At 45.4% G+C, this 25,518-nt stretch overlaps 3 protein-coding genes and 1 non-coding gene across 6 annotated transcripts; 3 read left to right on the top strand and 1 right to left on the bottom strand.

Moving 5' to 3' along the window:
* Positions 1 to 2,198: 2,198 nt before the first annotated feature.
* LOC133924341 (LRR receptor kinase SERK2) lies at positions 2,199 to 8,348 on the top strand. Of its 2 annotated transcripts, none has more exons than XM_062369833.1 (11): positions 2,199 to 2,506; positions 4,068 to 4,200; positions 4,288 to 4,359; positions 5,270 to 5,413; positions 5,831 to 5,902; positions 6,019 to 6,090; positions 6,164 to 6,276; positions 6,405 to 6,533; positions 6,614 to 6,955; positions 7,121 to 7,515; positions 7,885 to 8,348. In XM_062369833.1, the coding sequence occupies exons 1-11, from the start codon at positions 2,401 to 2,403 to the stop codon at positions 8,194 to 8,196; spliced, it is 1,890 nt and encodes a 629-aa protein (XP_062225817.1). In that variant the 5' UTR covers positions 2,199 to 2,400; the 3' UTR covers positions 8,197 to 8,348. The 2 variants fall into 2 exon arrangements, with proteins under 2 accessions (XP_062225817.1, XP_062225818.1); XM_062369834.1 differs by lacking the exon at positions 2,199 to 2,506 and adding an exon at positions 2,513 to 2,669.
* A 3,861-nt stretch (positions 8,349 to 12,209) lies between these two features.
* Positions 12,210 to 13,033, bottom strand: LOC133923529 (protein EPIDERMAL PATTERNING FACTOR 2-like). The gene is made up of 2 exons (XM_062368812.1): positions 12,869 to 13,033; positions 12,210 to 12,556 (listed from the first exon to the last, which is right to left on the bottom strand). Exons 1-2 carry the CDS (start codon positions 12,975 to 12,977, stop codon positions 12,237 to 12,239), a joined length of 429 nt encoding a protein of 142 aa, XP_062224796.1. The 5' UTR covers positions 12,978 to 13,033; the 3' UTR covers positions 12,210 to 12,236.
* Positions 13,034 to 14,285: 1,252 nt separating this feature from the next.
* Positions 14,286 to 14,357, top strand: TRNAW-CCA (transfer RNA tryptophan (anticodon CCA)). The gene has a single exon. It is a non-coding gene; the product is annotated as a tRNA-Trp (tRNA).
* A 5,720-nt stretch (positions 14,358 to 20,077) lies between these two features.
* LOC133924340 (glutathione hydrolase 1-like) lies at positions 20,078 to 24,330 on the top strand. 2 transcript variants are annotated; one of them, XM_062369832.1, is made up of 7 exons: positions 20,078 to 20,206; positions 20,311 to 20,642; positions 22,298 to 22,813; positions 22,917 to 23,152; positions 23,367 to 23,631; positions 23,737 to 23,874; positions 23,987 to 24,329. In XM_062369832.1, exons 1-7 carry the CDS (start codon positions 20,200 to 20,202, stop codon positions 24,206 to 24,208), a joined length of 1,716 nt encoding a protein of 571 aa, XP_062225816.1. In that variant the 5' UTR covers positions 20,078 to 20,199; the 3' UTR covers positions 24,209 to 24,329. The 2 variants fall into 2 exon arrangements, with proteins under 2 accessions (XP_062225816.1, XP_062225815.1); XM_062369831.1 differs by having other exon boundaries at positions 20,123 to 20,215; positions 23,987 to 24,330.
* The last annotated feature ends 1,188 nt before the right edge of the window (positions 24,331 to 25,518 follow it).

Raw genomic sequence — 25,518 nt, 5'->3', positions numbered from 1 at the left:
GCACGCCTGATTAGCAGTCCCCAAGACGGCAAGACCCCAACACGACCTCGTCCCCTCGCGTGACGACTCCGCACTGGCTGGGGCGCTGGCAGGACCGAGGGCGAGGTGGGCCCCGGGCGCGGTCGGCGCACCGGATCCCGTCACGACGGTCTGACCCGCGGGCCCGGGAGGCAGTGGGGTGGACTGGAGAGCGGAGATGCGGGTACGTGGACCCGCCCCACTGCGCCGGGTCGTCTCGAAACGGTACTCCGCGTTCCCTCCGGTACGGCGGGAGTAACGGTAACGTACGCTGCTAAAGCTGGCACGCGAATACTTGGAGCACATTCATGCAGTACTACAACTGTACATGGTCGTCGGAGATGGTATTGAAGAGCTGCCTTCCAGCAAGGTAACCAATTAATACCTGCAGAGAAATACATTACTGCTAAAAAGAGAAGCTGATTCTGAGCCTCCTCGGTTTTTAAACTTGAGGCAATTCTTTATATTTTATTGGTAAAATTTACAATTCTTTAATATGATATCGTATGTCTATTAAGTGTGAGACTATCTTAATCCCTGACGTGTGAGACCTAATAACATATCAGAGATTTAAGTTTTAACTAGTGGCATGTGATGAATTATACCTTTAAACTTTGTTGGTATTATTATACTTTCCTTTTTTTATTTAATAATGCTATTGGCTTTTCTCCCAAAATTATTTTTACTGTTTTTACTGCCTTTAGCATATGACTTTATCGATTATTCTCTGAATTTTCACTGTCCAACAGTTCAGGAAACAAAGGCCATCTAAGACCATCCAAAGAAATAAAATATGAAGTAACAAAAGTACGAAGGCACTTCTAACAACAGATCTAGGATACATGTTTTATATAAACACATTGGTGGTAAAAATTTAAAATTTTAGTGTCATGAGTTATAGCCTTATAGGACGTCAAATAATATTGAACAGAGAAGCTAATACAAATGGGAAGATTATGGTTTCGGAAAAGTAAACTATGTTTTCCATTGAAGATTAGATGGAAAAGTTAGATTTGAAGAGTATGATAGGAAATGGCTCTAACTGACCTATAGCGAAACTAGAAAATGATATGTTTATTAGTTAGCATCATCTATACTAATATAAAAAATATAAATTATGCAAATCCGAAAAATCTCCACCATACAACTCTCACGTTGCTCTAATGTCCCCGCTCTTCCTTCCAAACTACCGATTTTGATCAATTTAGAAACTCCAAATAAATTAGCCCCATATGATCTCCTCCTCGGCTCGACGCGCTCCCCCCCCCCCCCCTCTTACAAAATGTTGCCCCAACAATTTGAAAACCTCTTAATCCCAAGATTGTTTCCTGTCATGAGCCCACACGCTTGAACAAATTGTACCCGGAGTAGGAGATTCAACTAAACGAGATTTCATCCCCGCACACTCTTTCTCATCGCCTCTTCTTCCCATTTTGCTCATAGCCGCCATTACTCTCGAGGATGCAGCCATTACTCTCCTCCCCATCGACGAGAAGATTGTTCCTCCTCGCACATGTCTAACCACGTGAGTTTGACCCACTGCAGCGACCTCCTTGGCCGCATCCTTTGGTGCCTTGTCTATGCCATACTTTTCCTTGATCATCTATCGCGGTCTCTTTGCACTCTTCTTACATATGATATCATGCAATTATGTGACTCTTTTGATTAGTTCGATTTCATTGCTTCAATTGATCAAATTTCTCATTATGTTTTTGTGGCCAGCTCTAAAGGACCATTTTCACCGTCCTCATCAGTGGAGAAATACAACAAATCGCGAAGAAGATATGTGTACAGTAGAGAATGAAAATAAAGGGTGTGTGTATCATATGCTTATCTTGCTTTTATCCCAGAAACTGGAAAAAGTGAAAAGGAAAACCAGACTTTCTGGTCCGCTTTTCAGAAAAAGAAAAACACAGGTTTTTTCTCGAGAACAAGTGATCTGGGGATGGGCGTACGAGGACTGCGTCCACGAAATCCCTATCTCCGCATCATGCCCACGTCAGCGGCTCCCATCTTCCTGCTGCTCTCCCACCACCATCAGCCCCATACCCTCCCTTCAAGCGAACCCTACACCTAGCCAACATGTGGGTCCAGATTGTAGTGGTCCCATCTGTCAGTCAAACTTACGCCGACTACACGCCGTGACTCGGTCTTTCCGAGACATGTCTCGTTTACCAGTGGAACAGCTCAAGTTGGAAGACGCATACAGAACTCGCGATATTTAAACTCTTTGAGCTGAGAAAAAGACCATCGGTAAAAGGGTGAAAAAAGTTTCATCCCTCGCTTCCATCGGAGAGGGGTGAGCAGCGCGAGGCGGGAGCTGATTGGTAGGGCCGTGGCGTGGTAAGCTCGGGGACGGCGCCGTCATATACGGCTGTGAGGATGGCGGCGTCGGCGGAGGTGTCGCGGAGGTGGTGGTGGCGGTGGGCGGCGGTCCTGTCGGTGGTGGTGGTGGCGGGCGTGAGCCGGGTCGTCGCCAACACGGAGGGTTGGCCACCTCATCTACTATGTCTTATTTTCTTCTTTGTTTGACGAGCAGCATACGGCAAGTGTTTTTTTCTTTTTCTTTTTGTGGGGATAATGGCTAAAAATCTGGGGAGAATGGCTAGAAATCTGGTGCTAGTTGACATTCAACAAGCCTCTGTTGATGGGTATGGACCGAAATTTCTAGCTGGGACGAAGTAATGAGCCAATAGTTTTCCTTTGCGCTGCGTTGATTGATTGTTTTGGGGGTTTTGGTGCTCCGGTTTGTCTCTAACAGTGTGTTGGGAATTTGTTCTCTGTTCTGAGGTTTGTATAGGATGAATTACTAGTTGATTGGTTACTTCTAGCAGGATGGTTGTGCAAACATGGAATTTGTTTCTGGGATAAAGTTCAGCCTACGCGCAGAAATGGAATTAGTTTCTAGTTTAGGGACAAGTCCCGTTTAGAATTCTCTTGGATCTTAATGTCCCTACAAAGGTTTTTTTTTTGGTTTCTGGACGAATGGAAGGGTTGAACTATATGGTTTTATGTCTAAATTGATCTTCTGAAGTTTATGATATGGCTCTTTAAAGAGCATATGCAGGATTTTTGTTCTGAAGCAAAAGCTTTGTCTTTGGTTGACTATTATAGAGTAAAATTTCAGATCATTTGTCTGTTAAATCTGAACTTATATGATCGCTTGTCTTCGTTTGGCTAAAGATAGTACTCATGGAAGCTGTAGGAAGCAAAATATGTTTTTTTCTCACGATAGTGATATTGAGGTACTATTTAGTAAATGAATCGAAGCAACATAACGAAAAGATGAAGGAACACATTAATTTCTTAGAATTGAGCATATTGACGTTTACATTAATAATTTAAAGTTGAGAAGCACGGCCTAATCATTAAGAACGAACTGTTTGCTTAGTTCTTTACCGTTCTCGTCCTAGTACGTGCGAAAAGAAACTGTGTTGTTATAAATGCTAGTTATTTTGATATGGTGGTTGTATCCTTGAAATGGAACTCAGCGGTTGGGGGTGTATTTGTAGTTATTCCCTTGATTAAGAGATGCTGCTGCAAAAGGTAATGGAGCTCTTATAAGTTGTGATTAGTAATTACTACTCTATATGCTAGTCATACATGTTGAATCCAGATCCCTTATTAAATACGGATTATTTACGGCCTATTGAAAAAAATGTGTTGAATAGATAACAAATGTACATAAATCAAAATAGAGAAAAAGGTATGATCACATCAAAGAACATCAAACAGAGATATAAATTAAAAACTTGTATTATCATATATAGTATAGATATGTACCATATTTAATCTTGGAACCACAATTGTACTTAGATGCTACTTAGTTGCCATGTTACACATTTCTCGGAAACTTAGATATTAATTAACTAGCATATGTTAATTACTCATAATGTGTTATTCTTTGGCTTCACAAATAGGTTGCGTTACATGGCGCAGAAATGACTTACATTCTGCACGTATGGTTTCTGGCGAGAAACTACCGTGTATCCCTCTTAAATAGTTAATGAATAGACCGTTGCTGATTGTGATGATACTTTCATTGGCAGGTGATGCTCTGTACAGCCTACGCCAAAGTCTGAAAGATAACAACAATGTGCTGCAGAGTTGGGATCCCACCCTGGTTAATCCATGCACATGGTTCCATGTTACTTGTAACACTGATAACAGTGTCATCAGAGTGTAAGTTGATATAAAATCTTCTAACTTATTCTCGCTAAAAGGTAAAAGAGTGATTGTTTTAGATGTTGACTGTTTATTTTTGGGCAGTGATCTTGGAAATGCACAACTATCAGGTGCACTGGTACCACAGCTTGGACAGTTGAAAAATCTGCAATATCTGTAAGTTCCCACATCCGAGTTGTTGAGAATTATGTTTAATGTTTTACCATGCGAATATGCGGCTGGTGCATCGTTCAATCCATTCCAAGTCTTGAAGAAGCATAAAAGCTTGTTTTTCAGAACGTTCGGAATCTATGTGCATGTTTTGAGCCGTCAGTGAATATAGTTATGCTGCTGCCAAGGAAATATACTTCCCTTTCAACCAATGTCATCCTGTTTTGATCCCTGTCTGTAAAACTCTACCTTTTTCTTTTTCTTTGATTCTCTTGGCTTGATGTTCGGAGGGGCTACTATGCATGCTTTATTCTTTTTAACTTTTGGGTACATTATGTTTGGATCTTTTTTGTTTTACTTTACATACAATAATTTCCACTTTTCTTACTATTTCCTACCTTATATTGTTCATCGATAAACATATTTTACCTTCCAAGTTTCAAGTTGTCTGTTATGATCCTAGGATCATAAGGGGATAACATTTGTAGGGAGGATAGCCAGGCGGCGTCTGCTGCTAGGGGAGAGATTAGACTATAGTTGAGAGAGACTTAGATTAATTCTTCTCTTTTCCTTTGTTACAATGATGTGCGGCTGCCCCTTTATATAGAGAGGGGAAATTACAATCCTAAATCAATTCTAACTCCTAACTTATCTCCTACCAAACCTATCTCTAACAGTCCTAATTCAATCCGACTCCTAACTTATCTCTTACCAAACTTATCTCTAAACAAATCACCTCGAATCCTAATCTACCAAACTTATCTCCTAATTAAACCCAACTCTTACTAAACTTATCTCCCAGCTTGATCTCCTACTGTGGTGCTCCTTGGGCCCATACAAGCGGCTGGCTGGCCGCCATTACATTGTCTTTCTTTATGCCTTGAAATTTATGGTTAATTTTACCATTTTGCAACAGGGAAATTTACAGTAACAACATAAGCGGGCCAATACCGTTGGAGCTGGGGAACTTAACTAACTTGGTCAGTTTGGATCTGTACCTGAACAACTTCACTGACGCTATTCCTGACACCTTGGGGCAACTATTGAAGCTGCGGTTTCTGTAAGTTTATTCCATAATCCTGTTAAGAAATGTTTAACCACATAGCTGAAATTGTTACATCAAATATTGTGATCCTTTCATTATAAACTATCTGATTTTTTTTGCTTTCTGATCTTGTTTTCTCTGACAAAAATATGGAGAAGAAAAATAATACGTACACATGAGGTGCCCATTCATGCATTTACAATAACTTACTCTCCAAACGTACTTTTCAATTTACATGTGCTATTAGGTGTTCATAACTTCGACGTTGTTTGGCCATTTATGTATTTTTTCATACCCGCCTTCGACTCTTAGAAAGGAAACAAAAAACCATCATTTAATTCTTGTTTTGTTGCTTATTACATTATTTATAGGCTTGTTTGTTGGAATGATTATAACACTATTCTTTCTTTGGATACCTACTTGCAAGGATAGCCGTCTTAATAACAACAGTTTATCAGGTCAAATTCCGAAATCCTTGACTGATATCACAACCCTCCAAGTCCTGTAAGTTGACTGTTCTAGTAATCATATTTTATATCTATCCGAAAGATTTTTTGTGTACATTGTTACAGCCTTTCAGGATGGTAGATAATAACAAATGTATTCTGACAATTGTACAGGGATCTCTCAAATAATAATCTCTCAGGAGAGGTGCCATCAACTGGCTCATTTTCACAGTTCACTCCTATAAGGTACTCTCTGGATGAAATTTTGGATGCTTAACTGTATCTTGTGAGGTTGACAATTCTTACTTTGTTGTCACAGTTTTGCTAACAACCCAGATCTTTGTGGCCCTGGTACTACAAAACCCTGTCCTGGGGCTCCTCCTTTTTCTCCACCCCCTCCATACAATCCCCCAACACCAACTCCATCACAAGGTGATCTGCATAGCTTTATTCTGTGGCATATCATAATACTGTTTGAGATATGCGTAAAACTGAAACACTCACGTAATCAAGATGATGGTACTTGACATATGATTGTTGGATTAATTCCATTCCATTAGGTGCGTCTAGCACTGGAGCAATTGCTGGAGGTGCCGCTGCTGGCGCTGCATTGTTGTTTGCTGTGCCTGCTATTGGATTTGCATTGTGGCGGCGGCGTAAACCTGAAGAATGTTTCTTTGATGTCCCTGGTGGGTATTATATACTATTTGTGCTATTCCTGTCATCTATGTTATTCACTTCATTCATCTGTATTCTCCTTTCTATTCAGCTGAGGAGGATCCAGAAGTTCACCTTGGACAACTTAAGAGGTTTTCACTGAAGGAGCTTCAAGTTGCTACTGATAGTTTTAGCAATAAGAACGTTCTAGGAAGAGGTGGTTTTGGAAAGGTGTACAAAGGGAGACTGACGGATGGTTCATTGGTAGCAGTGAAGAGATTGAAGGAGGAACGCACACCTGGTGGAGAGCTCCAGTTCCAAACAGAAGTCGAACTGATTAGTATGGCTGTACACAGGAATCTGCTTCGACTCCGTGGATTCTGCATGACACCTACAGAACGGTTGCTAGTCTACCCATACATGGCTAATGGGAGTGTTGCATCACGTCTGCGAGGTATCTTAATTCTTCCCCATTGCTTAAATATTTCCTCATTTAGTTGCAGGTGAACTATTACAAATTTTGTGCCAAAGGATCTAACCATTTTGACCTTTTCTGTTTGTGCACTCCTAGTTTAGGTTGGGTTATTTCTGATTTCATTCATGTTACTTGATTTTGTAGAACGCAAGCCAGATGATCCGTCTCTTGAATGGGAAACAAGGGCTAGGATTGCACTCGGATCTGCCAGAGGTCTCTCTTACCTGCATGACCACTGTGATCCCAAGATCATTCATCGCGATGTGAAAGCCGCCAACATCCTTTTGGATGAAGACTTTGAAGCAGTCGTGGGTGACTTTGGCCTCGCCAAACTTATGGATTACAAGGACACCCACGTAACAACGGCTGTTCGTGGGACGATCGGACACATTGCTCCTGAGTACCTATCAACTGGAAAGTCCTCTGAGAAGACCGATGTTTTTGGCTATGGAATCATGCTTCTGGAGCTCATTACTGGACAGAGGGCGTTTGATCTTGCTCGTCTCGCGAATGATGATGACGTCATGTTGCTTGACTGGGTATGTACTAAAAGTCCATCTTTCAGCGTACATTATGAGTTGGGCACACAGCTCATGGTTTCATGTTCCTCAATACATATTAGCTGTGTTTCAACTTGAATCTCTCTGTCAGTCCAAGTTTTAGAGTTGAACAAATCATTTAATTTAATCGTCCACTGGTTCAAAGTCCTATTAGCATGACCGGTGACTAAACAAGCTGCCGCTCACCCTCCATGTGTCATCCATTGATCATGGATAATAATATGCCATGACAATTGATAACGACTTATTTGTTTGTGTGATACTGATGCATTAGCAATTTGCATGTAATTCTCAGTGAACTTAGATGCTTCAACTTCTGAAGGAAAGAACTATTGCTTGTGCCTGCAGGTGAAGGGACTACTGAAGGAGAAGAAGCTGGAGATGCTGGTGGACCCGGACCTGCAGGGCAGCTACATGGACCGCGAGGTGGAGTCGCTGATCCAGGTGGCGCTGCTCTGCACGCAGGGCTCACCGATGGACCGGCCCAAGATGTCGGAGGTGGTGAGGATGCTGGAGGGCGACGGCCTGGCCGAGAGGTGGGAAGAGTGGCAGAAGGTGGAGGTGATCCGGCAGGAGGCCGAGCTGGCCCCGCGCCACAACGAATGGATCGTCGAATCGACCTACAACCTCAGGGCGGTAGAATTGTCCGGCCCGAGGTAATGGAATGGTTCGAGTTCTGATCGACTAGTTAAGCATCTCGGTTCGTGAAAATTCTTGTCTGTGTATATGACAGGTAGTTGGTCGTCCTGCTAGTTGCACAATTGTAGGTGAAATGGTTTACTCCGGATTGGGATTCCAGTTACTTTTGTTGACCTCAGTTGTTCCTAAACATACCCGGAAAAAAAATGTGGTTCCTAAACATACCCGGAAAAAAAATGTGGTTCCTAAACATACCCCGAAAAAAATGTGGTTCCTAACCAGCTTCTCTGCGTACGGTTTATCCAACGCTGATGAGACTTATAGTCTGGTTTTTATTATGATTTTAAGATTTTGATTTAAAATTAGAATTGAAAACAAATCGGTCGATTTTACAATTTAGATTTCATAATCTAGAGGTAGATTATATCAAAATCTATAATTGAGGGAAAGGTGGATTGTGAATTATGTTATGTATTTACTCACTATTGTTACTATAAACAAAACGTTTCGTCTTTTTTTCTTCTCTCTCCACCTTGTCGTATCTCTCCACCGACTGGGCGTCCTCCGTCGCCGCTAACGCGCTATAGCAATACGGTGCTGCCAGCTTTGCCGGGAGCGTGCCGCTGCCACTGGCCTCATGTAGCGCCGCATGACGTTGTGCAGCCGGTCGTCGAACACGAGCGCCCTGACGCCTTGGAGGACCTCCGCGGCGCATGGCCTCACAGGTCGTCGGGCTGCGGGACGCGAGGAGCCGCGCGCGCCGACGCACGTGGACGTCGTCACCGCCGCAGAACATGAGAGGAGCGGCGGCGGCCGGGGTGCGGAACAGGGCGAGCACACGGGAGACGACGTCGACGCCGGTGCTGGCACTGCTGTGACGCCACATGAGGAGCGCCGAGCACTACCGGAAACGATGTGTATGCCGAGTACCTACGTGTATGCCGAGTGCAATATATCGGGCACTCGGCAAACAACCACCTACGCCGAGTGCCCGACGAAAGCACTCGGCAAACAAATAGGCACTCGGTAAATACCTCAAAAAACACTCGGCAAACAATAGCACTCGGCAAAATTGAAAACAAACACTCGGCGAATTCGGGCACTCGGCGAATTCGGGCACTCGGCAAACAATAGCACTCGGCAAAATTGAAAACAAATGTTTGCCGAGTGCTCGATATTAAGCACTCGGCAAACTTTTTTTTTTCTTTAGTTTCTTTTTGGTTTCCTTTTGTTCTCTTTTCTTTCTCGTAATAACAACCAACCAAAGACCGCCACACATCGATTCTGATACTACTACAGTATGGTTTAAGAATGATATTGTTATGAACTTGGAGTTAGAATTCAGTCGTGCTTAAGATTGAGATGCAGCAGATGTGGACTCCTGGGAGCGGCCCTTGGAATCAGTTGTGCTCTGAAAGAGAATAACAATTCTTCTTCCTTGCCTTAAAAAAGGAATTTCTCGACTATATACTATCATTCCAGCTGTCATCCAGATAAAGAAGGAATTTTCAATGCTTGACAAGTGGAAGAAGCAAAAGCAGATCAGCTTGACACACTAAGCTGCCCTTCTGATCTATGGGTTTTGCTTGGTTCATCGTTAAGTGCATCAGAGGAGGTAGCTGGTAGCATAGTGAGAAGTGGTGGAACAAAAAAGCGACTTTATTTGGCGATTCTTGGATGGATAGCATGTTTTCTATGTTCCATCGAAATCTAACTTTATGGACAACTCTTTTTCATAAGAAATTATTTGATGGATATAAGTCAAATTTGATCTGCAAGTACATAAAATAACGAACAAAAATGGGTAGAAAAATATGAGACTTGCCATAGTGTCATGATATGATACGTAGAGACTGAGATAAAAAAATTGAGAAGGTTTCGCAAAAGTTGTCACGTACGATGCTTAGAAACCGAAACATCTCCGAGGAAGAATCATGGTTTGGAGAGGGAACGGATCAGGTTTGAACCCGAAGTAACGTTTGAATCGTCGTTTGACCTTGAAACTTTTTCTACACTCAACATACAACATAGCATATTCGATGTTAAAATTTGGTATTTTTCTGGGTCCGTTTGCTATTTTTAATTCATTAAGTGCATTTCTAGGCTTTTAATGGATATAAGTCAAATTTGATCTGCAAGTACATGAAATAATGAACAAAAATGGGTAGAAAAATCATATTCACATTGTTGAGTCTATTTTTAGGCCATACCCAAGAAATGAAAAGAAATTTGAAACATCTGGGCGGCAACACTCGACCAGCAACATGTAGCTTATTGGTTTTTTAATTTTAAAAAAGCAAACGAAGTCAGAAAAACATGAGACTTGCCATAGTGGCATGATATGATACGTAGAGGTTGAGATAAAAAATTGAGAAGGTTTCGCAAAAGTTGTCACGTACGATGCTTAGAAATCGAAGCATCTCCCAGGAAGAATCGTGGTTTCGAGAGGGAACGTATTAGGTTTGAACCCGAAGTGACGTTTGAATCGTCGTTTGACCTTGAAACTTTTTCTACACTCAACATACAACATAGCATATTTGATGTTAAAATTTGGTATTTTTCTGGATCCGTTTGCTATTTCTAATTCATTTAGTGAATATGTAGTCAAAAAAAAATTTGTCATGTTTGTGTCACTTGCGACGGTTTATGTGATGTTTGTGTAATATGCGATGTTTATGCGACGCTTTATGTGATGTTTGTGTAATATGTGATGTTTATGTGACGCTTTATGTGATGTTTGCGTAATATGCGATGTTTATGCGACGCTTTATGTGATGTTTGCGTAATATGTGATGTTTATGTGAAGGTGGTAATCTGTGAAATATATGTATATTGTTTTAAATTGCAGTGACAGTTTTGAATCTGGTATGGATCAATTGTCGACCTGCTAAATAACAGTTTGCCGAGTGTTACACTCGGCAAACAAGGCTATGCCGAGTGTTACACTCGGCCCAAGGCACACGTGTCACAAGGCTGTTCAATCTGGCATTTTGGATGCCACTTTGCCGAGTGTCCACGGGATACACTCGGCAATGCGTGGCACGTGTCGCCAAACTGTGCTATTTGGGTGCTATTCTGTGCTCACTTTGCCGAGTGTATACACGGACACTCGGCAAAGTGTCCTCGTGTTTGCCGAGTGTATACCTGAGACACTCGGCAAAGTGTCGATGTGTTTGCCGAGTGTATCCCTGAGACACTCGGCAAAGAGGCCGTTAACGTATTGGCACCGTTATGTCACTTTTTTTTGCCGAGTGTCGTATTTGACTCTCGGCAAATATGTTTGCCGAGTGCACGATACAAAACACTCGGCAAACAGTAGCTTGCCGGCACTGTGTATGCCGACATTGATATGCCGAGTGTTACACTCGGCAAACATGTTGCCGAGTGTTTTAAGGCCTTCGCCGTGTGCCCAAGGCACACGGCAAAGTCTCGAAATCCGGTAGTGGAGCACGACGGCGTCGCGGGCGGGCCGGAGGCCGGCGCCGAGGGAAAGCAAGAGCTCGTAGGCGGTGTGGTCAACGATTAGAATCGTAATAAAAAAATAAATATGTCTTTAATTGGAAGAAGTTTGGGGCCGTAATACTGAAATCATTCTGCATGCAGAATGGCCTGATCGTGCAGGCGCAGGCCTAGATTATGCTGTGCGCTACGCAGCACTGCTGCTCTGCACCTGCGCGCGCTCGATCAGGTTCGTCAGGCCTCGCTCAGTCTCTCTACATAAACAAATCCACAGCCGCGGCACAGTTGCTGAAGTGGACCATGCAACGCGAATAGCTTGCTGTAGGCAGTTGGAAATAAGCACGAGTAGTAGAACCGAACCAAACCAAACCAGAGCTGCAGGCTGCAGCGGCGTTTAGTCCACTGCTATACTAGTACTACCGCATTGACAGAAAACAACAGCTCGTCATAATATACACACAGCACAGCACAACACAGCACAGATTGGTTTACATGCCAAGCGACAGAAAATGACCGAAGGCCTGATTAACCAAGGACCGCGAGAGCAACTAAAATCAAGCAGCAGCAGCAGCAGAATCCAGAATGCAGCAGCACTGTAGGATCTAGATGGAGGGGACGTGGAAGAACCTGCCGCGGCACATGCAGCGGTAGGCGATGGGGCAGGACTCGGAGGCCTCGGCGCACTTGAAGCTCACCATGACGCGCCTGCACGGGGAGCACGGCCCGCACGCGTGCGTGCAGTCCGGCAGACGCGACCCCGTCGCCGCGCGCTCCTTCGTCATCATCAGCTCCTCCGGTTCGCTCTCGTGCAACGCCGTCGCCTTGCCTGATGTGTAGCCGTAGCTTGCCCTGCTTGCAGCGGCTGGTAGTGGTATCCCCTTAGCAACGTCAAGCCGGGCGGCATCAGCTGAACCTGACGTATCTGCGTAATGTACACGACGAATATGTGAGCAGGCGTATCGTTTGCATTTGATCCATCAATTGTCAGGCCTTTGCTAGTTACACGCAAGCCGTTGTTAACTTATGCAATGACGGGGCATGTGAGAGACTGTTGAGTCGCCACATGTCCTGCCATGTCATCATGAACGGAAGTTAACAGAGTTTAGTCAGCTGTTGCATGCATGCATGAACTGACTAATAAAGCGGCTAGATATGGTTGCAAGTTGCAACATTTTCCAAATTTTGAAATGCGAAAGATGACCAGGATCGACAGTAACGAGAAAGATCAGCTTACTTGGTGTGGTTCTGACGCCATTAGCGACGTGCGAGTACGAGCTCATGACCAACAGAGCCGCCAGCAGCAGCGCCCTCGGAGCCTGAACGCAAGAGGCTGACCCGCTCATTTCTGCTTCCCTAGCACACTAACTACGTATAGTCTCTGGTGTGTATGCGAGGTCGCGGGGGGGGGGGGGGGGGGAAGAGGAGGTGCACGATGAGTCAAGGAAAAAACAGAGCAGACTGCCTACAACCTACTAGCTCGGGGAGGCGGCTCTGCTTGCGCGCGAGTATATATATACATGGAAACCTGGGTGCAAGAACAAGACAGTGGTCATAAATAACTGGATGCGTCGGGCGCTCACAGGATCCCCGGCCGGTAGGATTCACATGGAATTCCTTGCTCCCAGACCCAGCCAAAGATTGAGCACGACGACGACGATGCCGATGACGAGGAGGAATAGATGTGCTCGACGCGCGCACGCATGTGGGCGAGGGGAGAGCAATGGCGAGGCGTGGCGTGGCATGGCTCGGTTCGGTGCCTACATTTATGGCCCGGGCTCACCGCTCAGAAGCGCCGGGCTTTGCAGCGATGCAGTTATGGCGTCACCTTCATCTCAGAGGGGGCTCGGCGCTTCCTTCCCGTGCTGCCGTTCTGCACTCTACAGAAATTAGATTCAGATCGCGCGTACTAGAAAAAAAATATATTCTGCTGTCAGTGTGCGCTTCGGTTTGCTTAATGTAGCACAGCTCCAGTCACTCGAAGTCTGCGAGCTGCCGCCGATGCCGCTGCCATTTAATAGCACGCATGGACCGGCTTGTGGGATGCCGACGTGACTGATTCGGTGATGTCACTTGCTTCTTCATGTGCACGGGTCGATCGATCCAAATCCAACTGGAATTCCCAGACTTTTTGTTGCCAGAGTTTGTAGGACAGAGACGGGTTCATGGAAGCGGAGGTGAATGAAGAGGCTGGGAACGCATTGCCTGGTGGTCCTCACTCTTCAGTAAACTAACGAGGCTCGATGAGAAGGCCGCGGGGCGAGTGGAGGCTTCAATTCAATGCTCTCTGCGCTCTGCTCGGTTTCCTTGAATTCTAATGCTGTTCTTCAGTCTCGGGGGACTCAAATCTGCCACTTCAGTTAACGAGAAACCGGCGTAGTAGGAGGGCAGGAGTGCGTGTTTAAAGCAATCTTGCCTACCTTCGGCCCGGCTATAGACTGGAAGGCCGAAACAGGGGATGCATACGCTTCCAGCTCGCTATCAGTAGTACTATTACTCGCTTTAGAAAAAAAGTACTATTACTCTGCTCACGGCGTAAGGCCATGCAATGGCCCATCACAACCGATCTCATAAGAACACTACGTATTGGAGGATCTGATCTGGTAAACTACAGAGTTATTTGAATTGTATCTTTTTGCTTCCTCATACAAGCCGGATCCGTGGCGCAATGGTAGCGCGTCTGACTCCAGATCAGAAGGTTGCGTGTTCGATTCACGTCGGGTTCAAATCCCCCGATCCTAGTCCGGATTATCATTTTTGCCTGCCTTTTATTTTGGGATATCTGGGCCGAACTTCACGAGTCCCCAAATAATTAAACCCCTCTCGACATGCATCCATTAATTTGTACTTCATTTTATATCTGTCACGTCTGTTCTCTTAGACCCATATTGTATTTCTGATCTAGTCTATCTATCGTAGGCTACATATCACATGGAAACTATAAATTCGGTAGAAACTTAAAAGACTATTTTAGTTTTGGGCTCTTGGGTGACAGTAAAATAAAGAAGTAGGATTTGTCGCCTTCTATGGGCATGAGAAGACTTTTTTTTTGGAGGCTCCATCTGGTAAACGTTCAATAGATAATCATATTGTTAGAGAATGGTTTTACAGGCCTATTTCGGATACTGGGTCGAAAACCTTTGTAGCAACTTTACTAAAAAAAAATTACAATTGTCGTGTATTAATCATATTGTAGGAATCATTCGACAACCCGAAGGTACCCTTCGGCCACTCGGTGTCGCGAGAGCATTTCTTGTAGCCGGGATGGGCGAAGCTTGTGTCGGGTCTTCGGAGGCTAACCGAAGTCCTTCAATCGACATCACGAAGGAGCTAGCCGAAGGGGATGCCGAAGCGGATGCCGAAGGTGCCTTAGGACACAAACATCCAGGAGCTCAAGCGAAGGAAGGACTGAGATAAGAAATTGAGGATGACGAAGGGCACGATTGTAAACAAACCAGTTGTACATAGGATAGTACCGAATTACCTATGAATATGTCAAGAATATGGCAATTAGAGAGGTAATTTTGTACATTATAATAGAGAGCGGTCAGGTATAGCCTATATAACCGAAAAGACGATTGGTAATAATAGTAGTGCACAGTCCCCTAAATTGCAGTGCTTCCCACCAAGCCTTCGGATCCCTCTAGTGAACTGAAGACCCTCCACTTTGTCCGGTTATGTAAGTCACCAACAATTGGCGCCTTCCGTAGGGATCGAACTATTACGAAGTCATGCCACCCAAAAAGAAGCCGAAGGCCACTGATGCATCAGTGACACAACGGGCACAACTTCCAGAGGGGGGCGATCATGGCTGCCCCTTCGGCCGCGGTGGATCCAAACATAACATCGTCTGAAGCAATCAAAGAAGTTCAAGAAGAAGAAAATGATGTGGCCATACTGGCCAATAGGGATGGTCGAGTTCATGAAGAGCCAACTCACCAGGAGAATGCTAGTGCTTCGATGCTAAGGATAGAAACCTAGCTTCGCTCTCGTTTTGAAGCTTGGACAGCAACGAAGGGAAAGGCACCTCATGTGGAGGACCATGAGGACTTCAGTCACTTCGAATAATATGAAGACGAAGATGAAGAAACCAAGGCAGAAAGATGTAGGACTGAGAACGGAGACTAGACGGGGGGAGGGGTGAATAGGTATCTTACAAATTTTTTGTGAAATAGATAGCCTACTCCTTATTCATCCAACGCTCCTCAAGAAGAAATCACCACAAAGAGCAACGCAACAAAAATTCAGGCTCAACCTGGAAGTTTCGATTCAAAAATCAAATTTGAAAATCTAACAAAAGGTGGGTCTCATGGTTGGATCGAACCCTAGGTTCCACAGCAAACTAATCCATGACTCAACCCCACACAAAAATTGGATCTTTAGGAGAAATACCAAAAACTTAAGGAGATGATCACCGGGTGAAGAAAACCTCGAAGTTGATGGATTAGAGGCAAAGGAATTCAATACCATACTTTTGTACGTGAATTTTATGCCTCTAGCAACTAGAATATTAACTCAAACAAGGTGAAAAAAATTCAGCTCAAGCACGAAAACAAAAATCGCAACTGAGATGCAAAACTTGCAAAAAAAAAAAGGGAACCAATAGAGGGAAACTAGAAAGAGGGGAATTCAAGCATATGCAAAAATATAAACTTTATTACTCAAAGAGATCAGCCATATTTTAGTCAAATTACAAATATTTTTCTCTCAAAACTCACACCTATTACATAGGCTAAGCACTCATCCTTCCTGTCCTCTAAAACACTAGCACTAGGGTCCCAAATTGGTGGCACAAGGGGCTCAAATGGCTAGTTTAAACTCCTCCATAGCCCTACTCCTCTATTTATAGGCCTACAAAACTTAACCTCTAAGTTTCCTAACTTGTTACCAAAATACCCCTCTCTTGTAGTATATTTCTACCTTCTACCGAGGGTATTTTGGTCTATTTCTTACTTCGTCCATCGAACGACCGCGATGTCTTCACGACTTAGCTTCTCCTCGACGCAAGCTTTGCGATGGTGCCACATACTCCTCCAATCCTCTCATGGTTTTGAGGTCCAACTGTGAAACTCTTTGCACGCTTCTCAAAGCATAACTCGTCACTTGCTTACACCTTAAGCAAGCGCTCTGATGTCGACGCGTGTACTCTGTCTTGCGATCCTGACTGCCGACATATCTCTCCCGCTCCCGATCCCTCAAGCTACCTTTTCACTTGCACCGGCATCCCTTTCGCTTGACTTTGTCAACACACCATCTTCATCCACCGTTTCATGCTTTGCTTGACCTCCACGTGTATAGTTAGGATCACCCTTGACTTCGCCCGACCTCCTTGATCATGCGGCACCAAGCACCCGCTTAGCCTTGATTACTCACCGTCGACCGTAAAGTTGCATCCGTCACCTGCACACCATAAGACAAGTATCTATATTTCTCCAACTCCAACTCCAGTTAGTCCATAATCAAAATGCTCAAACCAAGCTCAAGCAATCCAAAACTTGACAAACCAAATTGATAACCTTATTAATCACTCATCACATATAAACCAATACACATTTCAACTTGGTTTCTCAAAAGAGTTGCGCGATTAGAAGTCGAAGACCTAGAGAGGCAAATCGTATAGAAAAAGCGTACGTTAGAGAGCTTGGCAGCAAGTCGAATGGCAGCTAAATATCACCGATGAGCTGACGAAGCCAGGAGAACTCCGGGGCAAACGCAAGAAAAAATTAGCATACTACAACGAGAGTGAAAAGAGACATGAAACATTATCTCCCCTTCGTCAGCATTTACAACATGGCCTGTGCAGGATCTTCGGCATATGTCACGCGCAGATGATCCAGAATCACCGCTCTCCACTGGCTTGCAAAGCCAGCTGTGGCCTTTGGGTTTCAAAATGCTAAGGGTGGTAATGTTTGATGGAAAATCAGACCCGAGGGAATTCGTCATGAGCTTTGAGGCAGCAGTTGAATCTGCTGGTGGAGATGACACAACATTGGTGAAGGCCTTTGTGTTGGTGATAAAAGGGATAACAAGATCCTGGTACTCCACCTTACCTCCGGGGTCCATTTACTTATGGGAGTAGTTGCACGATGCCCTTTTCTGCAATTTCTAGGGCAATCGGGCTGAGATGATTACAACCATCGACCTCTTCACAGTAAAATAGCAACCGACGTAGGTCCAAAGTGAAGGAATATGCAAGGTCCAAAGTGGACCATCGAAGAAAAAGCGAAATGGTAGCGTCGAAAATACCGAAGCCTTATCCATCAAATAAGGACACAAACACCATCCAGTCGAAATATAGGCCAAAGCACTCGAGGAAAAATGAGGCCTCTAGGTATACCTCAAAGCAAAAAGAAGTCAATCAGATAGAGTCTGGATCCGACGATGTCTTGCAAGAGATCATCGAAGCCCAAGGTGGAGGAGCCCGCGGCGGCCGAAGCGGTAGAGGTTACAGAGGTCAAGGTGGCTGAGGAGGATGAGCTCCACGTGACCTAAGCACATTGTACTGTGAGTTATATGGCGAAGGTGCTGGTCATACAACTAAGTAATGTCCACACATTGTAGCCACAAAGGAAAGCATAGGGAAACAACCATTCGATCCTACAAAGGTAGTGCATCACGCAGCATCGTACAGGACGGGCAGCACGTGGCAGTTTTAGCAGACCCAGGGTCAATCTCACGGGCCGAACCCTTCGGAACTCACTTCTCAATGGCGATCAATGGCTTCGGCACAACCGTATGTTCCAGCAACTTTGGCTCCACTAGACCAGACATATGGTCAGTTGGCAACTTTTCAAGCAATGCTTCCACCCCCTCCACCAAGGCATGCAATCGAAGCTCTCCTAGAAGACAGCAGATTGGTTAACATAGTAATACATGGATTGAATGTGGTATTGGCAATCACTGGTGATTCTGATCATGAAATTGAGTCCGAGAGATAGCAAAAAGAATATGTGCTAAGGGTTAACCATGTCGGTGTAACCTCCATACGTCCATTTGAAGTGGTCTCATGTCCCCATCACCTTCTCGCAGGAGGACATGAGAGTCTTGGATTACCCACACACTGATGCCTTTGTAATTGCTGCCAATATTTCTGGAAGTGAAGTCCACAGGATCTTGATAGATTGCGGTAGCTTGGCAGATATCATCTTCACCAACGTCTTTGATAGAATGGTTTTGCAACGAAGCATCTTGTACCAAGCTGAAACTTCATTGCTGGGCTTCGGTGGAAAGACAATCAATGCTTTGGGTAAGGTACATATCTCGATCTCATTTGGCGAAGGGTCAAATTTTCGGATAGAAGATAATATCTTCAATGTTGTCGATATAAATTGTCCATACAAAGCCATCTTTGGAAGAGGGGTGCTAAACAAATATGAAGTGGTGCCACACCATGGCTATTTGTGCATGAAAATGCATGGTCCCAATTTAGTTATATTGGTTTTAGGAGATCAATAAATGGGCCGCAGAATTGAAGTGGGATACACTCCGGGACGGTGCAACGTTCATGTCCTAACAGAACCTCTGTCGAAGCCCCAAGAAGGAGAAGACCTGCTAAAAATGCATCAAGTGCCGAAGGTTAAGCCCGAAGGCCAGACCAAGAAAGTGTCGTTGTGTTAGGATAGGCCAGATAGAGCAGTGGTCATAGGAGCTGAAATGACAAAAGAAGCTGAGCGAAGGGTAATGAAATTCCTTCGCAATAACGAAGATGTCTTTGCATGGTCGCCGAAGGATTTGCAAGGGGTCAACAAAGATATCATCGAATATACTCTAAATGTTGATCCGAACACGAAGCCAAAGAAACAAAGGCTTCAGAAGGCTTCGTGTTCGAAGAAGATCAATCAAATGTTCATAGAAAGTCGAAAATCCAATCCGGTAAGCATTGCCTCTAAGGAGACCTATCCAAGTGGGCCTGACGGGCTAGCTCGGCACGGACCTAGCTAGACACAACCCGGCTAAGTAAATGGACCATACCGTACCGGTCCGAGTGCTGGAGGCATGGCTCACGACACGACCCGTGAGCGACTGTTCCGTGCCAGACTGGCCTGGACACGGTTATGGCACGGCAGGTCGTGTCGTGTGACAATGCGAGGGCGATCGGGCGGGTCGGACCGTGCCAACACACTGTGCCAAGGCATCGGCCCAAGCACAACCCAGCTTGGCATGTTGTGCCGGCTCGGCCCGCCTAGCCCTCAGGCCATACCTATAGTAATGTGTCTTGTCCCGCCTTAATAGGCATGATCCAGTTGACTAGCTCTGCCCTAAGAAATCTCATTCCACGATCATACACCTTACTCATGTCGAGCTTTACACCTTACTCATGTCGAGCTTTAGCAATGGATCCCCCCCCCCCCCCACCTCGTTGAGGCAACTGGTAAATTGGACCCCCTTCTTTTAAAAAGAAGAGAGACCAGCTGAACCCCTGTACAAGGTCTGTGCGTTGCCCGATTTGGCCTAGCCCTCTATAAAAACCCAAAGCATTGGCCGGGCTCAGACCAGGCCTCGGGCCTTCCAACTCGACGGTCAAAATCTTCCCCGCGGCTTTTCCCGGTTCTCTCCTCAGCCCGCGCCATGGCTGGTAAGCCTGGTACACTCTTCTCTTCTTTCCTTTGGCACCACCACGCACTCTATGCGCCACACCAACATGCTATTCGCTGAGCTCCTCTCGTTTCACTGCCCCAGCTCGACGGCCCCAATGGGCACCGGCCACCACCGCGCTCCTCCTCTTCCTCCTCCTCGCTGCGGGAGCGGCGGCGGGGGAGCGTAGGGAGGTGGTGACCTCCCCGCGAGGCGCCGTGGCGGCGGACGACGGGCGGTGCTCGAGGATAGGGCGCGACGCGCTCCGCGATGGCGGCAGCGCCGTGGATGCCGCCGTCAGCACGGCGCTCTGCCTCGGCGTCGTCAGCCCGGCGTCAAGCGGGGTCGGCGGCGGCGCCTTCATGCTCGTCAGGCTCGACGACGGCACGGCCGTCGCGTACGACGCCCGCGAAACCGCGCCCCTCGCCGCCTCCAAGGTGACTTCGTTAAACGTGTGCATGGCCATAGCATGAGTCTTTAGTCTTTACTCTTTACTCTTTACTAGGGATTTGCGACTGATTTACTCGCAGAATGCAATGCACTGCTTCACTTGGCGTTAGACGACTTCGAATCAGCTGGTAATTACCTCGAAGCTGCATGATTCGGAGTAGTATTTTTCTCTTCTTGTCTTAGTCACAGCAGTATATCAGTTCAAACAGCGACGCTCGAACAAAATATATACCAAGATTTTCCAACACAAGTTGCATAAGAACCAGACTTGACCGGTACTCAAGGCCACGAGAGGCAAGAAATATCGTGAACGATTGTGACAAGTAGGAGTGTAAACTAATCATGACAAGTATGTGCTGCCCGTTGGTAGTTGACTCACATGCACCGACAGCAGCGAAGTCATGGAGGGGTAATGATGTTCTTCCTCCTACTACTTCATCTCATCTCCTTTTTTTTTTCTCCTTCTCTTGCAAAGAAGAGTGGCAGCCAGTAGGAGGGTGGAGGGTCCCGCCCCTCGAAGATTCCACCACTGCTCACATGGTTGTTGTTCCTTCAGGATCTTGTCTTTCGCTCATGGACCCGGATCTTCTGCTTTAATTGTGATTAATGCAGAGAATCACTGTGTGAATAGTGTACTGAGTTAACAGCTACAGTAGCTTGCATTAATTAACCATATTACTGTAGCGGTATACTGTAGCAACAGTGGTGCATCATGATGTAGCAACGCATTTTACTGTTCATAGGCTACTGTAGTAATAGATCTGAGCTCTCCGTTTTTGATCGGATGGTGCACATTCATCTTAATGCAGAGGGCTTCTCCAATGCAGGGGATCTCAATCCTCCGCTCACAAAACTCTCCGAAAGAAGAATGAGCCTTGTAGGTTGCCTTCCTACTAGTTGAGAAGGGCACGGGTAATAGGCAGTTGTCTTCCTCTCAGCAGTCTCGACGAGTGATGGGAAGAACAATGAGCATGGAGCCATGATCCATGTGGCTGTGCAAACGTTATCCTTGTAGGTTGGTGCCATCTCCAATGCTGTCCTTGTCTTTGCTCGCCTCTTGATGCGTGGAAAGTGCCGCACGCTACCGTCCACTTGCCGCCGGTGTCCCCTGCATTGTGCTGCTCTAGTGTATGGACCGTTGCAGCACGAAATTGGGAAAGCCAGAAGGAATCCATGTTAGGGATATGATGCCTAATGTTACAGGACAAACAACAGCGAGCAAGATCATATGGTATTCCTTTTATCAGAATTGTACAATCACAAAATATTTGTGTCAGACGTTTGTGTCTCCCATCCGATCAATGACCTATTAAAGAAGAATGCAGACCATGCTTGTTAAAGTTTACAAAATGATCCGCCATGCAGTTTTTTTTAACTGAAATAATAAAAGACAAAACAAGTCCGTGATTCAGCTTTTGCAGATAATCTCAGTGCATTTTTAAAGCAAAGTGATTGCAGAGATTATTTTTGTAGCACGGCCAGTCTTGAACCAAGTGAGGGTAGTGGGAGACTAGTTTCAGCTTGAGTCAAGTCTGAACAGAGGAATGACCGTTCTACGTCAGTTCTTCCTTATTGTACTATCTTCACCATTGTTCTTCCAAAAACAAGAAATGAACACCAGAAATTCCAACTATGCATTCAGGACATGTACGGTGGCAATGAGACGCTGAAAGCAAAGGGTGCACTCTCCATAGCAGTCCCAGGCGAGATCGCTGGCCTGTACGAGGCATGGAAGCGCCACGGCAAGCTCCCATGGAAGCGTCTCGTCATGCCAGCATCCAGGCTTGCGCTGGCGTTCAGGATATCTCCCTACCTGCGGATGCAGATGGAGGCCACCAGAGACGGCATTCTTGGCAACAGGGGGATCCGAGCCGTGTACGCCCCGGACGGGGACATCCTCAAGGTCGGGGACGTGTGCCGCAACGTGGAGCTCGCGAGGACGCTGAGGGCCGTCGCGGAGCACGGGCCGAGCGCGTTCTACCATGGTTCGGTTGGCGCTCAGCTTGTGAAGGATGTCAGGGAGGCTGGGGGGATCATAACGATGGAGGATCTGAATAAGTACCAGGTCAAGGTGCGGCGGCCGCTGTCGGAAAGCGTGATGGGGCTTCAGGTGGTGACTATGCCTCCGCCGTCGGCCGGTGGTGCCGGGATGATGCTTGTAAGTTCTCTGCATTGTCAACATTGATGAACACATGATATCCAACCAGTTTCTTCGTATTTACTTGTTATTTTCTTGACGCCTTTTTTTAACTTATGAATAGGTTCTGAACATCCTTTCACAGTATGGAATTCCTTCTGGTTTTTCTGGCTCTCTTGGGATCCATCGCCTTATTGAATCCTTCAAACATTACTTTGCCGTAAAGATGAATCTTGCCGATCCTGACTTTGTGAATGTTAGTGAGGTTGTATCTGATATGATGTCCCCCAAATTTGCTGCTGAGCTGAAGAAAACCATTTACGACAACATGACATTCGACCCTAAACATTATGGTGGAAGGTAAAGAACATTTTTCCTTTAGGATAACATTAAAAGATCCTGTTTTACTGTTAAAAACAATCCTCTTGCATTGTATCATAAACCTGAAATTCCATGAGTATTACCTCTCTTCAGTTCCTTCTTTCCTGAATCCTGACCTAGTACTGCAATATTTGCAACAGAAATGTTCGTGAGTTCTATGTGCTCTGAATTTCCTTACCAACTTGTGTTGCAGGTGGAACATCCTTCAGGACCATGGAACCAGCCACTTGTCCATCGTCGACAGCGAGCGAAACGCGGTTTCGATGACCAGCACCGTCAACTCGTACTTCGGATCCCTGATCCTGTCCCCAAGCACAGGCATTTTGCTCAACAACGAGATGGATGACTTCTCCATGCCGGCGAACACGTCTGCCAATTCTCCACCTCCAGCTCCCGCCAATTTCGTCAGCCCTTTGAAACGGCCGCTCTCTTCTATGGCTCCGACCATAGTCCTCAAGGTAACTACACCGTATAATTGAAGTTGAGAAGAACTGAAATAAGCTCGATACTTCCAAGTCATGTGTCTGAAAGCTTCTTGTTGTTCTCTGTCGTGTGTCACGGAGGATGGCAAGCTGAAGGCAGCAGTCGGTGCCAGTGGTGGCAGCATGATCCCTGCTGCAACGATCGAGGTGTTCCTGAACCATTTCGTCAAAAGCATGGATCCATTGTCGTCTGTCATGGCGCCAAGAGTGTATCACCAGGTCAAATCTTTTGTTTTGATTTCATCCAGATCCATACACAAGATCCAATCTCTGATCAGTACGAGACCAGCTGTTCTTTCTTCTGAGCTTGGTTTGGTTGGCATGGCTGTAGCTGATCCCGAATGTGGTCCAGTACGAGAACTGGACGACGGTGATCGGCGACCACTTCGAGCTCGACGCCGCGACGAGGGCCGACCTGCAGAAGAGAGGCCACGTCCTCAAGCCGCTCGCCGGGGGCACCATAAGCCAGTTCGTGGTGCACAACGTCGAGCACTACGGCGACCTTACCGCCGTGAGTGACCCGAGAAAGGGAGGCTTCCCGGCCGGTTACTGAAAACAGCTCGATGAGCCACACGAGATTCTTGTATTTGTTCACTGATAAAGGACGCAACTGAAAAAAAAAATGTTAAAATGTGTATTAGTTTATATGTGATGAGTGATTAATAAGATTATCAATTTAGTTTATCGAGTTTTGGATTGTTTAAATTTGATTTGAGCATTTTAATTATAGACTAATTGGAGTTAGAGTTAGAGAAACGTGGTTACTTGTCTCATGGTGTGCAGATGACGGATGTAATTTGACGGTCGACGGTGGGTGATCGAAGCTAAGAGGGTGTTTAGTGTCGGATGATAAGGAGGCTAGGTGGAGTCAACGGTGATCCTAGCTGTACACATGGAGATCAAGCAAAGTATGAAATAGGTGATGAAGACAGCATGTTGACAAAGTTAAGCGAAAGGGATGCCGGTGCAAGTGATAAGATGGTCTAAGGGATCGAGAGTGGGAGAGACTTGCTGATGGTTAGGATCGCAAGCCAGAGTACACACGTTGAGATCAGAGCGCTTGCTTAAGTTATAAGCAAGTGGCGAGTCATGCTTCGAGAAGCGTGAAAAATGTTTCACGGTTAGGCCTCAAAACTGTGGGATGATTGGAGGAGTATGTAGCACCATCGCAAAGCTTACGTCGAGGTGAAGCTAAGTCGTGAAGGCATTGCGGCTGTTCGATGGACGGAACAAGAAATTGACCAAAATATACTCGGTGGTAGGTACTAGTGTACTACAAGAGATGTGTATTTTGGTAACAAGTTAGAAAATTAAGAGGTCAAGTTTTTTAGACATATAAATATATGGATATGACTATGGAGAGTTTGAAACAATTACTTGAGCTCCTTGTGCCACCCATTTGAAGGCCCAGTGCTAGGATTTTAGAGGAGAGGAATAGTGCTTAGCCTATATAATATGTGAGACTTTTTGAGAGAGAAATCTTTGTAATCCATCTAAAATAGGGCTAACATCTTTGAGTAATGAACTTTATGCTTTTGCATATGCTTGAATTCCCCTTCTTATAGTCTCTCTCTATTGGTTCCCTTGCAAGTTTTTTTTTTGGTTGTGTATTTTTTTTGTTGATTTTTGGCCTTTAGACCGTGATTTTTCAACCTTGGGAAGTTGTTCTCTTGTTGCTAGAGACGTAAACATTCATATACTCATATATTTAAGAGGGTCTTAAATCCCCTTATCTCGTTTCTTTCGGTAAGTATCTTTTTACTTTGTTCTTCGTTTAAGTTTTAATCTTTTGTGCTTAAGGACATATGAAATAGTCTTAAATAGAGCCTATGATTCATATTCCATCCATAGAGTCATATTACC

Source organism: Phragmites australis, chromosome 7 (assembly GCF_958298935.1).
Source record: "Phragmites australis chromosome 7, lpPhrAust1.1, whole genome shotgun sequence".
Classification (NCBI taxonomy): domain Eukaryota; kingdom Viridiplantae; phylum Streptophyta; class Magnoliopsida; order Poales; family Poaceae; genus Phragmites; species Phragmites australis.
This window is presented reverse-complemented; position numbering and strand designations above follow the sequence as displayed.

Excerpts from the sequence above, each read along its gene's own strand:
- LOC133924340 (XM_062369831.1), top strand. Across the intron at positions 22,814-22,916 it reads GTGGTGCCGGGATGATGCTT|GTTCTGAACATCCTTTCACA; the intron begins GTAAGTTCTCTG and ends ACTTATGAATAG. Across the intron at positions 23,153-23,366 it reads CCTAAACATTATGGTGGAAG|GTGGAACATCCTTCAGGACC; the intron begins GTAAAGAACATT and ends CTTGTGTTGCAG.
- LOC133924341 (XM_062369833.1), top strand. The coding sequence starts at position 2,401 with ATGGCGGCGTCGGCGGAGGTGTCGCGGAGGTGGTGGTGGCGGTGGGCG. Across the intron at positions 4,201-4,287 it reads GATAACAGTGTCATCAGAGT|TGATCTTGGAAATGCACAAC; the intron begins GTAAGTTGATAT and ends ATTTTTGGGCAG. Across the intron at positions 4,360-5,269 it reads TTGAAAAATCTGCAATATCT|GGAAATTTACAGTAACAACA; the intron begins GTAAGTTCCCAC and ends ATTTTGCAACAG.
- LOC133923529 (XM_062368812.1), bottom strand. The coding sequence starts at position 12,977 with ATGAGCGGGTCAGCCTCTTGCGTTCAGGCTCCGAGGGCGCTGCTGCTG. Across the intron at positions 12,557-12,868 it reads TGGCGTCAGAACCACACCAA|ATACGTCAGGTTCAGCTGAT; the intron begins GTAAGCTGATCT and ends TACATTACGCAG.